The sequence below is a fragment of the Vicugna pacos genome, chromosome X (genome assembly GCF_048564905.1).
Source record: "Vicugna pacos chromosome X, VicPac4, whole genome shotgun sequence".
Taxonomy (NCBI): domain Eukaryota; kingdom Metazoa; phylum Chordata; class Mammalia; order Artiodactyla; family Camelidae; genus Vicugna; species Vicugna pacos.
The window spans coordinates 5,230,936-5,244,586 of record NC_133023.1 but is presented as its reverse complement, the minus strand read 5'-3'; the positions used below and the strand labels follow the sequence as shown (position 1 = coordinate 5,244,586).

Genomic DNA, 13,651 nt, shown 5'->3' with positions numbered 1-13,651 from the left:
TTACCCCCATAACTCGTAGTCATTATTTGCTTGGTCCCTGGAAATATCTGGGTGTCCCAACCTTAAGTGGTGGTTATAAAAACACTTGAATTTATCACTAAGTTTATTTAACAGGTGTTTTCTGAGCTGCTACAATGTGCAAAGAATACTTTAGTAAATGTCACAAAGTCTGTGCTCATGGACCTTACATCCCAGTGGGACACTGAATGAAAATGTTTACTACTGTACTATTTAAAACATAAATGTAATGTAGAATTGTCACCTGAGCAAGTGCTATTGCGAGTGTGTCTTCCTAGATTAAGTAAAAAATAATTGATAACCTACATTCCAAATGATGATCTGTGGGATTAGCTGGCTCAACCTTTTTTTTTAAATTTCTCTGAAATTTGACCTTTTTCTTCATTGAGCCTGAAGCAATAGCCTAGGAGGAAATGAGTTCAAACAGCTGATCATGCTAAACTTGAAAGCCTAAAACACTTGCTAAAATATTCTTTGATTATTGTTTGGTTGTTTTTTTGTTTGTTTGTTTTGTTTTGTTCTTTGTAGTTTGAGGCAATATATGATCACGGTCCTCGAATGTGCAGTTGTCTGCTTGTAGTGTTATTTCTCTCCTGTTCTTTTCTCTCATGGAAGAGAGATTTAGGGCTACCCTTTTTGGGGGCAAAACTATATGTTTTATTTATTTAATGTTACCTTTTCTTACGATTCCTCGGAGAAAAAGGACATGTTTTCTTCTTGCTTGAAGTGTGAGTGAAATGGCTGTCGCTTTTTTCCTCTCTGTCTTGTTGAACGCATTTTACCTGGACAACAGCCCCATACAAAAATAGAGATTTGGCAGATTTATCCTACAGAGATGCACTCAGGTGTCCCCATCTGGGCTGTTCCGGTCAGGCGGTTTTCACAGAGGATTACTGAAAGAAAATGTTGGCCGTCATTAATAGCATTTTGAAACATATCTTCAGATGCTACCGACTAGTGGTTACTGGAAATCAGGAAAGCATGCAATTGAAACAGAACTTTCAATATGTTGTGTATACCCGATGCTAACAGGTTCAATTAATAAGGAGAGGTGCAGTATGTGTTGCTGCCGTTAGCATTTTAAAAGTATACCCATGTTTGTAAACAACACCTGTTTTGTATAAGGTATTTGTTCTCTAGGTTGACTTGGAATGGTGGCTATCACAAAGCACTGACTTTTTCATGCCCTGTCGCCTGTAGTTGTGAAAGTGTAACTGTGTGCATGTGATACTGTGTTTTCCAAATTTACATTTTCAGCAGTGACAGAAAGCAAGAATTGCATTATTATTTTGAGACCTTTTTAGCCTCATTGCAGTGAACAGTTTTTATGTGGGAACAAATGCTTGTTGGGTGTTTCCTGAATGAAGTGACAGAGACTTAACTTGTAAGTTGCTGAGCATCTGTCCATGAAAAAACCCAGATCTTGTGGAGTGGTTGGTTCGTCTCCATCGTGCGACACTTCTGCAAATGAACAAAGTTGCAAGGTGTTTCAAAGAGTGCCATTTATTCATTTCAAGTGCTCTTGAGAAGGAATTAGATCTAAGCATATTTATTAAATGACGACTAAATTTTTTTGTGGCTGGGAGCCAACGTCTTGACACACATAAGGATAGCTCTGAGGTTAAGGCATTGGGTGTACCTTTAGGAAACGAGACTGACTCTAGGGAATGCATACAATATGTAAGGTAGACAGGTTTCAAGATTATTTCCTTGCTATTCAAAAAATTTAGAATTGTTGTATGGGTGAAAAATTGTACACTTGTTTTAGAGCATGCTTGGGAGAAGTGAATACAGATAAACTTGGGACAAGCTCATAGAGGTCTTGGGAAAGAATCATTGAAGAGCTCAGGGTTTTAAAATTAAAATAACGAAAGACAAATTGTTCATATGCAACAGTAAAGAATATGACATCTAGAATATTTTCGTAAGAAATAGATCAGTTCTTAATGTAACGTGCATGAAACAAGAAAGTGACATCATAGACTGTTTTCCATCAAATTCTACAGCAGTTTTCTTCCCCAGCCTTACTGAGATACAGTTGACACAACACGCATTGTATAATTTTAATTGCACATTGTGTAAAGTTTAAGGTGTACAGTGTGATGATTTGATACATATATGTATTTTGGGAAATGCTCTCCACAATAAGGTAGTTCTTTTTAAAGCTCAGTGTAGCATCTGGATCTCCAGGAGAGCTTGCTGGAAGAGATTCTTGGGTCCCGATTGCAGAGCTATGACTCTGTAGGTCTGGGGGCCACTCACAGGCTTGCGTTTCTTATAAACAACAACGTGATGCTTATATTATTGGTCACTGATCACACTGTGAGAGCAGGGCCGTGACAGATGGACACTTGATACACAGGCAGTGGTTTGTTTTCATATGTGCATTTTTGACTGAAAAAAATAGCAATGGATATTTGAAAATTAAATTTCACCATAGAGTTTTCCAGTTTATCTTTTAAACTATATCTTTATTTTAAAACAGGGAGGGTACTAGAAAGTAGAGTGAAAGAATAGCACAGGTGTATATCCTGAATTCTACATTATACATGTCAGAAATTTAATTGAGAATTTTGATCTCAATTGGAAAATTAATCAATAATGAAATAAGAGTCATACAGATAAAATAATCATGAGCCTCTGGGAGCCCAGGGTATGCCAGTATTTAGACAACCAACATTTAACGATACATGATGATTAGCTTTTAATCATTAATAATTTTAAAGTTAAAAATTGTGTTGAAATGTAATTTTGAGAATATGATGTCCATTCATATGAATGTAACAATTTCCATCCTGAGGCCTCTTCCTACAATGTATTATACACATAGTATATATAGTGCTCTGTGCTACTATGTTTTGCGTGATAATTATGCATTGTATATGTATTAATAAGCTGTATTTACATTGTTTATTCAATGTTATTGTTTATCATTCTGTGCTATTGTTTATTCAGTACCATTTGACATACGCACTTTCTTTATTCAGAACTTTGTTCATTCAGTTCTGTTACTGTGTATTGTCACAGTTGTGACTGAACAGTGGTTCCTGGGTATTATCTTTGATTTATTAAAATACATATAAATTATGAAGTATAAGTATAAATTATATGTAATACTAAATTTCTTATATATATAAATATGTATATTCAAACTTTATTCAGAAACTCGCATGTCAGAATCTTGTGTTCAGCTTAGTCAATATATTTTAAAAGAACTTAAATTGGGTAAATGTTGTATTCACTGACACAGCCACATAACTTAATATGTGTGAGATGTATATACATATATTGAATACTTCAGTCACTTACAGAAGAGCATACACACACACACACATATATATATATATATATTTTTCCCCCTAAACGGAGGCAGTAGGGATTGAACCCAGGACCTCGTGCCCGCCAAGCACCCACTGCCAATGTAAAAGCAAGTTATTATTGACGTTTATGAGAAAAAAAAAATTCATCTGTAACAACAGCCTTTAGAAGATACTTGTTATTGAATAAACAATATCTCCTGTCCAAGTCGCTGTGCCTGCCAGGCAGTGTCACACCTTTTCCTAGATGTCACCTCCAGCCAGGCTGTGCCGCTGTTCCTTTTCAGCCATGTTGAAACACACGTCCAGCTATCCCTGCTCCGTAGTGATGCTCTCGTGCAGAGCCCTGGGACACATGGTTAACGTGAGCCTCTGATTAGTTAGATTTCCTAAAGTCACCAAGGAAAGTAGGCATCGAACAGTAAGGATGGCGGCCAAGCGGGTCCTTTCCTTTTTGGCTGTGTTTCCTGACTGTGTTTACTAATCTGTTTCCCCCGTTCCTTTCTCCCAGTGCCTGGAGCCCTGCAAGGCGTCCTGGGACCTGCGGAAGCAGCAGTGCCAGAGCTTCTGTGAGGTAAGACGCCAGGGCTCTGGGCCGACCTGCCCCACGGGGCCCAGGGGCCGAGGGGCTCCCGTGTTCGTCTGTAGCTTGGGAAGGGCACTTGCCTTTGGGGGCGCGTGTCTGTGTGCGTGTGTGTGAATTCATGCTAAAAAAAATTATTGAGGCATCTTAAAACTGTGCCACTCATGCTCCCATTATTGATTAATTGGACAGAAAAACTACTCTGATTACTTTCAAAGAAAGTTGCGAGCGGTGCCCTCCTCCGACCTGGCGCCTTGGCTTCTGTGGTTGTTCTCTGCGCCATGTTGACATCGTCACGCCTCTTGGCAGAGGACACCTGTTACTTGTGGTGCAGTTTCTCAGACATTTTCATCTGACTTCTCACCCCTCGGGCCACCCGTGTCCTGGGCTGACGCTGGCCCACCTTTTCCTGTGTGGAAGCATGTTACGTTCCCTGTGCTGTCACGTAGATAACAGAGCGTTACTGTCTTGGGCGACCACTGTCTGAGATCATCAGTTGTGTTGCAGAGGGGAGAGCTGCTTTGCTGGACTGTCTGCTCCAGGGCAAACCAGGGACCCAGGGGGCCGCTCTGAAGCAGCCGGTAGGACGTGCACCCAGCTGACCGCGCGGTGGCCTCTCGAGGTCAGGAGGGTCGGAAAGTCCACAAGGGCTGTGAGAACAAGGGTTGGAAGAGCCCACGACGGCCGCCCAAGCAGCACCGTGGAGCGTGGTGGGGAGGGACCAGAGGACATGCCCGTGTGGCATCGGAGTGAAACGACCTTGCAGGGCTTCTTCACATGGAACTGGGGGCTGGTGGGGGACTTCCGAGGTTCTCCAGACAGATGTGGAGGTCTGGTCTAAGCTCTGTGCCATGCAGGAGGTGCATGTGTGGTCGTCACCTGGGGGTCACCTTGGAGGATGCACAGTTTCCATTCTGAGAGCACAGTGGTGGAGTGAGACAATGCTAACTTCACCAGTTTCATGGTGCATACGATATGTCTGTAGTTATGACATCTTCTGACCTTCCAGTAAGCATGGAGATTAATCAAGGCATGCAGTAAGTCCACAGAGTTGTGTGTGGAAGCCGCAGGGGACTGGGATGTTGGAAGTTGTCCAGTCCCACCCAGGTAGCAGGACCAGGTCTAAAACCCCGCCTCCGATGGGTCCCACTGTGTCCAAGTGCTGCTGTGGGTGGACTCCCCATGGACAGTTCCACGGGGTCGTAATGTTACAGGGTTATTTTAGAAAAGTGTTGAGTGTTGTTTTAGGAAAGTGGAATGGAAGCATTTCTCACCTGCTCACATGATCAATACGTGATCTTCCTCAATCTCAATTTTAATTTGCTCTGAAAGTTTCTACTCAGCGTTTTATGACTGGCTGGAATCTCGGTGATTTTTGCAGACTCTTATATACTAGCGTCTGTTGCCAGAAGCGCCTCGGGCTTGAGGATTACCATCGTTGAAGTCTTTGGAAGCGTTTTGTAATTGTGAACGTTAAAACACTTCAAATGATATATAGCACTGGCAGATACTCAAAGTTACGTAGCTAGTTGCTCTGCTGTTGACCCCTGTGGCTAAGCTAATGACTTAGTGTCAAATCAGATAGAAGAACTCTCCTGTGTCTTTTCGTATCCAGCCCTTTTCTGGATGTTGGAGATGGTACAGGGGAACGTAAATCATGGTATCCACTCTGCCGAGGGAGCTAACATATTATCCTTCAGTTTTTACAAAATACCTTTGGGCTTCTCCAGGGCTCCAGTCCAAACTTTTCTAGCAAACATGCTTACCTGGGGTTCAGTTTAATGTATCTTTCTATTTCTTACCTCTAGCTGTACAGCAAATTATCCCCAAACTTCATGGCTGAACACAGCACACATTTCTTACCCTACACTTTCTGTGGGCTGGGAATCTGCACACAGCTTAAGCTTCTAGGTCGTAATCAAGGTGTTGGCTGGGCTGCATTCTCATCTGGGAGCTCAACTGCAGGAGAAGCTACTTCTGAGCTCCTTGCAGTTGTTGGGAAAACTGCGGTCCTGTTCTTGATGGCTGCTGGCTGGAGTCCACGCTCAGCTCCTACAGGTCGCCAGTGGTTTCTCCCCATTAGACCCTTGATCGACAGGTCACAGTAGGGCTGTTTACTTCTTTGAGGCCACCAAGAATCCGGATCTCCAGCCTGCTGAGACAGAATTTTATGTAACACTGGTATCTGAGAGCAGGTTCTTGTCTCATCGTAGGAAGAATTCAGAAACGAGACATGAAGGTCAAGAAAGCAAAGCAGGGATTTATTAAGTGACAGGCAGGACTCTCTTGGGGGGAGAGCAGGCAGAGCCAGGTGGGTAGCTGCCCCGAGTTTCTCTGGCAAGTTGGTTACATGGGTGTAAAAATGAATGTGTGGAATATTCATTGATGGGGAGGGGTTTGGGGGTCCTCTTTCCTGATCCTCATCCCAGCTCCACCTTCCTGAGGGAAGGAGAGATTTTTGGTCCTTATTTAGTCAAGATGGGGAAGTTGGATGAGGTTATCATGGGTGAAAAGTTGCATTTGGATGAGGTCATAATGAGTAAAAGGTTACATTTGGGTGGTAGAGATTCCTGCCTTGTCCTACCTTTCTTTGTTGGCCTCCAGGACACTTGTCAAACCAAAATATGTAGTTTCTCATCAGTTCGGAGGTTCTTGCTTTTCTTGGTCTGCTCAAGGACCACCCCACCTTGTTCATAAGATGTATAGTTTCCTGCCATTTGGCCCATGTCCCCCTTTCTCTGCTCATATCTAGCCACCTGCCTGCTCTGACAACACAACATAGTCTCAGGAGTGACATCTCTGCACCTTGGTTGTATTCTGTGGGTTAGAAGCAATGCACCCCCCCTCCCCACCTTGGGCAGGGAGGTGTTCACACTGGGTCAGGTCGTGACTCAAAGGGGCTCACTCTAGCCTCTGTCTACTACAGAAAGCAGATTGAAAAACAGATTCAGGCCCCTGGAGACATAGAACACAACCGATTCATCAGAAATGAAAACAAACACGAAACAGAACTGATAAATTAATGCAAAGACAAGAAGCAGGGGCCATCCCTGTGTCTTCCGTGTTCTGTGAAGTGCACTCCTGCTTTTATTTTGGATTCTGTTCTGTACACAAATGGTATGTCTGTCTGAACTAAACTTTGCTGTTGGAAAACCTTGAGGAACAAGATGTGCCCTGCTGTTTGCTTGACAAACACATTATCCTTTATATCACCGACTCTGGGTGGGTAGTTTTGTGTCTGAGCCTGAGAAGGGAGATATGATTGAAGGTCACTGGAAACCTTTCTTCCTGCAAATTCCAAATGTGAGGGCGGGCTTCTGTAATTGCCGCCCTGTCTGAAATCAGTGCAGGGGCTTCAGAACCACATCTGCTCTATTAAAATGGGACTCGTGTGTACAAACTGTGATCTGCTGTGGCAGGAAAGGTTAATTGAAACTTGAACGGTGCAGAAAACAGAGGCCAGTTCATGTGAGGAACTCTGTGGGGAGACCTCGGCCCCATGGCCCAGTAGCTCAAGCTTCCACGCTCAGTTTTACTTGCTTTGATCATTCTTATGTCTCTGTGTGTGGTTTTGCTTCTGTTTTACTTAGCAGTTCATAAATGACTATTACGCTGAAACAGACTGAATCCTGGAAGGGTAAGCCCTGTTCCGCTGTTTTCAAGGCTAGTCATTCATGGAGACAGACCTGATACAATCCTGTCCACCCTTTTGGTTGTCACGTTATGTATTTAAGGAGGCATACAGGGTCCATCCTGTCACGAACCTAAGCTTTCCCTTTGTCAGGGTTCAGGCCCAGAAGGATCCTAGATCTTAGTCTTACAGAAACAACTAGACGGTTAGATATGTTTGGCTCAGTGCGTTTATTTGCAAGATGATCTGAGCTCTGTTTTCTAAGGCATGAATTTGCAGACCACACCCCACAGAGCAAAACAGGTCTGCCTCTTTTTTTCTGTGAGTAAAGTTTTATTGGAACACAGCCAAACCTGTATTTTTTGCATATCATCCGTAGCTGCTTTTGTGTTACAACAGCAGAATTGGGTAGTTTATGGTCCATGAAGCTGAAACTGCAGAAAGTCTTGTCCTTTACAGAAAATGTGTTCCGACTCCTGCTCTCAGAAAATGAGCAACAGTCATGATGATGACACGAAGGCTGCGTAACCTTTTAGACTGTCATTACTTCTTAGTCTGTATCACCAGCACCCATTTCTTTTATTTTTCTTATTAATTGTTTTTTATGGACGTGTATAGTTAATTTACAATGCTAGTTTCAGGTGTACAGCAAAGCGATTTAGTTATACATATGCACACATATGTATTTCTCAGATTCTTTTCCATTAAATGTTATTACAAGAAACTGAATGTAGTTTGCTGTGCTATACAGTAGGTGCATTTTAAAAATCTGTTTCATATACAGTAGCATGTAACTGTTAATCCAAAACTCCTGATTTGTCCCTCCCCCAGCGTTTCCCCTTCAGTAACCACAGTTTGCTTTCTGTGTCTGACTAGCACCCATTTGTAAACATGAAGCATTGTTCTTGGTAATTTTAGTCGTAAGATAAACTGTCCTACATGGGAAAGATTTTCAGGGGCGCGTTAGTGGTAACGGACACTGATCTCTTCAACTTCTCGCTTGATTATCCATACCGGGTTCTACTTCTGCCACTTTTTCAGGCTGGTGCCAGAGTTAACAATCTTTTTTTTTTTTAATTTATTTTATTTTTTTACAGAGGAGGTAATTAGGTTTACTTATTTATTTTTGGAGGCAGTACCGGGGATTGAACTCAGGACCTTGTGTATATGCTAAGCGTGTGGTCTACCACGTGAGCAATACCCTCTCCTCCAACAATCTTATTTTTTAAATGAAGAAGTTAAGTATATTAGAACAGGAATCTTTCAGGAATTCTTGGATCATAAGGGATGATTTTTCATGTGTCCTTTTTTGAAACGTGTTACATTCCCTGATAGATACATACGTAGATTGTGCTTCACTGCTTTAGTTTATTAACTATTACCCACTTCCTTCCACTTCTATAAAATCTTAAGAGCCCTGACAAACTATTTGAATGTCTCTTTCTAGTCATCAAATGCGTGTCTTCCCATGTTTAAGTGTTCCTTCCTTACAATTGCTGGATTCTTAAATTATGAGTAAAAGCACCCTTTTCCCTTGTTAGTTGTACACAAGATAATCGTGTGTTATAACTGATGCTGACTTAGTCTGGATGAAACGTGGTACATCCTAGTTTATGGGGAGCCTTCTTGCTGGGACGATGCCCCTCCCGCCTTTAATTCTGATGTTTCTGACGCCATCATGTCCCCACCCTCATAGGAACTCCCTAGGATGTCAACATTAGCCGTGTGAAATGTGCACTGGGGGTCGTGGAGAGCTGCGGCCCCATCTGCTTCAGGGATCCGCCCTCTGTCCACGAGGGAAGCATTCATTGTTGATACTGAACTTGTCACTGGATCAGCCAGGATTCTGACAGATCCAGTCCTGGCCAGGGTGAAAAGATGGACAAGAAAGAGGCCTTCACTCTGCCACACATGCTGGTGCATCACTTTGTGTTTCTTGATTTTCACAGTGTTTTCCAATCTTATTCCATCTGATTTTCACAGCAATTCTTACACGAAGTGAGGTCTATATTTTGCTAAGTGGAACTGACACACAAGGAGAAAATGGTTGTATTTGCCCAAAATCTCATGCTTCACAGGTAGAGGAGTGGGATCTAAAATCCAGGTGGTGTGACTGCGAGCCAGGTCTCTCCCGCTGTTCTCCACCCCAGGCACCTGCATCTAACCCTGCTCCGTGCAGCAGAGCACAGAGGAGAGGGTGAGATCTGCTTCTCAGGGCAGAAAATAAGGAACAGGACCGTCTCTTATGTAAAGCTATCGGCCCAACCGTTTATGTTTGAGCAGCCTTACTCTTCAGTGAGAATGAAGTTTGAATTATGCAAAATCATAGTTAACTAGAGGTGTTGCAAGGGGTTGAAAAGAAGAAGGCTCCTTACAGTTTCCGGGTGTCTTTGTCCATGGGATGTTCTGACAGTAGTGAAAGGAGAGCGCAGAAGCGAAGCTGTGCAGATTTATCACACCCTTCTCTTGCCGTCAAAACCTGGTCTCCTGCCACAGCTCTACATGACAGTAGTTATGCCTTGAAATCGAGGGTATTAAGCAAATGCCCCCCTTCAGGAATTCGAGCAGAGCCAACAGCTCTCTGGGAACGTGTCTCCAAGAGTTGAAGGGCCTGAAAGAACCTGATGAGACCAAAGAGGAAAATGACACAGTGCCCTGCCCCCCAGCTGTGCGTGTTGTGGGAGGAGGGGTCAGCACACAGGACGCAGCACAAGCTGGTAACCTGTCTTTGTCATGAACTGCTCGGGGAAGGGACTGGGATGATGCTGAGCTGATGCTCAGATGCGGACTGTGTCAGGCACAGGCTGGATGGGGAGCGGGGAGAGGATGATGGAGGTCCAGTGTCGAGCCGGCTGTGTTGAGATGTACGTTAGTGTCCACTTGCGATGTGTCCTGGGCATAGATACCTGAGTCTGGAGTCGAGGGGAGAGGTCAGGCTGGAAATCCAGACGTCATCGTTCATAGACAATATTTAGAGTCATGAAGCTGGACGAAGTGGAGGAAAGAGAAGAGCTTCCTGGGTTGAGCCCCAAGTCACAGCAGGATAGGGACGGGGAGGCAGCGGGGAACCAGCAAGTGCACTGAGAGCCATTCAGAAGGGAGAGAGTCCATGCGAGGGGGAGTTCTGAGGGGCAGATGGCAAAAGCCTTCCAGGAAGGAAGCAGTGGGCGGTCGGTGGCATCTGCGTGCATGTTGGAGGCCTGAACATCGGTCATTGGATAGTGTGACGCAGAGGTCATGGTCCACCTGAGCGAGAGCAGGCTGGCGGGTGGCTGAAGAGGACGTGTGCTTGACGTGTTCGAGAGGAGAGGTAGGGAGAGACGGAGAGCGGGTGTGAGGACCATTTCAGGAGCACTGGTTCCTGTGAAAGGAAGGAGCTGGGTGAGGTTCTGGGTAGAGGGGTGAGCAGGGCACCCCCACACGTAACTACCTTTAGGAGGAAGAAATCAGCACATAGTATACGCAGGTGGGGATTACCCTGAAGAGGGAGGGTCTCTGATGCTGGAGGAGAGGGCGGAGAATTGCAGAAGCAGGTGACCTGAAGCAGCAGTGCATCCAGTGTCTGAGGTCGGAGCGAGGCCGGTCCCTCCAGGTCCTGGGACGTGATGAGGTCTGAGCACGTGGGCCCAGGTTCAGGTGCAGTGGTGGGTGTGAAGGGGGAGCCATGGTGGTGGTCTCCCAAACACGTCCCTTTTCTTGGTGAAGTAGGGTGACTGGCCGAGAGTGGTGGAGGCTGGGGTGACCAGCGTGTACTGTGTTTTCCAGAAGTGTTAGCTTTTATTGCTGTCATGAATAAACTTGTATTTTTACAAACGATGCACATTGCCTTTTTATATTTTTATAGGACAGAAAAGTGTTAGTTACATATTCTGATGGTGATCCTTGGGCAGTGGTGCAGATTTGGTCCAAGTTGTCCTTTTAAGTTAGTGGTCGTGGGGTTACTGGGGTTGAAATGTTCTGAGGAATGCTGATGAATTTTTATAAGTGTTGGGAGATTTCCTTTACCACCAGCTCATAAAGGAAGTTGTCCTCATTATTACATCAACTCTTACAGTCCTGGAAAATGCGAATATCAAGAATATTGAATGACTTTTTATGGTTGTTCAGTAAATTATTGACTAAGTGGAACGTAGTCTCCATGGAATGTAGCCTTTTTTTTTTTCTTTGCCTTTTTTTAAACAGTGAGGCTCAGTTTTCATTGAATTTTTATATGCTGCTGGGGAGTGTAGAATTATGTGGGACTCTATTGAGAATTGATGAGTTTTGAAAATTTGTAAGAGGCTGAGACTGAAGGCTATTCTGAATGATTTAAAGATCTATTATGTCTGAAAAGAAGGACTAGACAGGTAGCCATGTACGAAGGAGGTGGGGAAATATCATGGGCATTGCAAAAACATCTCTTTCAAGCAAAAAATCAAAAATGCATATAAAGCACTTATCCAGTGTCTGAACAGCCACGCTGGATAAACAGTAGCTCTTTTTATGACTCAGGAGGAGGGCAAGGTCACCGCTTTGGAACTCTATGATAGGTCCGTCGGACATGGACTTAAAAGGTGCCCCTGGGTAGCAGTCAGTACACAGCAGATACGGGGAACAGGTCCACCGCGTGCAGACAACTCTTTCCGGAAGTTTCCCTTCCTTCTCTGAAAACTGCCCGCGTGAGGAAGAGGCGAGGCTCAGGTCAGCGACTTTCATTTGGTGGAAGTGATTTTTTTGTTTTTATCGTGGGGAGACTTGAATATATTTATAAACTGAGGGGAAATGAATCTCGCCGGGAATGTGACGTGGAGATACACTGAGGGGAAGCCCAGACTTCTGGGGTCAGAAGGCAGCATTAAATCAAGTTTCCGGGCAGAGACGGAGAGAGCCAGCTTCTGCCCGAGGGTCGGGGTGTCCTGGACAGCACTTTCCAGGCTTCTGTGCGCACACAGCACCTGGGACTCGTGCTGACGCAGCGGGTGTAGGCTGTGGGCGCGAGACTGCGCTTCCCAGGCGGTGCTGATGCTAAGTACGCGTGAGCGCTGGCCTGGGTGAGGATGCCGGTCTGTGACACGGCTTCCCCGTCAGCTCTCGCTCTGAGCTGCCTCCCAGTTTGATGAAGTCTTATGGTTTCTTCTGTCGCATTCTGTACGGACAAAATATGCAGTGGCTGATAATCATTGGAAATAGATGAAAATGGTTTTTAAAAGTGGGGGGGGAACCCTCTTTTTATCATTCAAAATGCAGAATTATAATTATAGTTGTTTTGTCTCTGTCCCCAAACAAAAGATATTTCATTGGGTGTAGAATTCCACGGTAACAATTTTTTATTTTTAACTAGTCGTTTAAAAATATCTTTGCATTTTCCTTTGTTTTGCATATTTTCTGAAAAAAATCTCTGACGTTCTTTTTTTAAAACTGTATATAAAGTGTCTTTCCATTTCTCCGCCTGCTTTTGAGTTTTTCTTTCTATCTGGTTTTAAGCCATATGATCAGGGTACACCTAGACGGCGTGTCTTCCAAGTTCTCCTTGCGGTCATTGAAATTTTGATGGTGCGCTTATAGTTTTAATCAACTTCTTAACATATTGACCTTTTTTCCCCCGTCCCATCCTCTGTCTCCTGTCTTCTGGGATTCTAATTATCCATGATAGACTTTATATGGTCTCCTGGGTCAGTGAGTCTCTGATGATGTTTTTCCTTCATTTTTCCCCTACTCTCTGCTTCATTTTGATAGTTCTTACCACTCTGTCTTTGAGTTCCCATCAAGAGATCTTTTCTTCTATAATGTCGGCCACGCTTTTAATCCCATCTGGCATTTTCCGTTTGTTTGTTCTTCCATTTTTGCTTCTGAAAGTTCCATGCAGTCTTTCTTGTATCCTCTTTCTCTCCTGTCTGTGTCCACGTTTTCTTCTACACCCTGGGCACATACAGCATGTTTAGGATATTTTTTTAAATGTCCTTTTCTGCTAATTACGTCCCCTGCATCATTCTGGCTTTATTTCTTTAGATTCCTTTTCTCCCCCCTTTTGGTGGTGTGTCACAGTTTCCTGCTTCGTGGCATGCCTGATGACGTTTGATTGGGTAAGACTTCTGTGTTCTGAAGTTTGCTGTATTTGTCTAA

At 44.0% G+C, this 13,651-nt stretch overlaps 1 protein-coding gene across 2 annotated transcripts in view; it reads left to right on the top strand.

Moving 5' to 3' along the window:
* Positions 1 to 13,651, top strand: part of ANOS1 (anosmin 1) — a 163,057-nt gene that overhangs the window by 92,217 nt on the left and 57,189 nt on the right. For both annotated transcript variants that reach the window (XR_012067469.1, XM_072956008.1), the window contains exon 3: positions 3,847 to 3,909. Coding sequence is in view for 1 of the 2 variants with exons in the window: in XM_072956008.1 (XP_072812109.1) it covers positions 3,847 to 3,909 (63 nt within the window). In the remaining variant the exon portion in view is untranslated. The remainder of the gene's footprint in view (positions 1 to 3,846; positions 3,910 to 13,651) is intronic.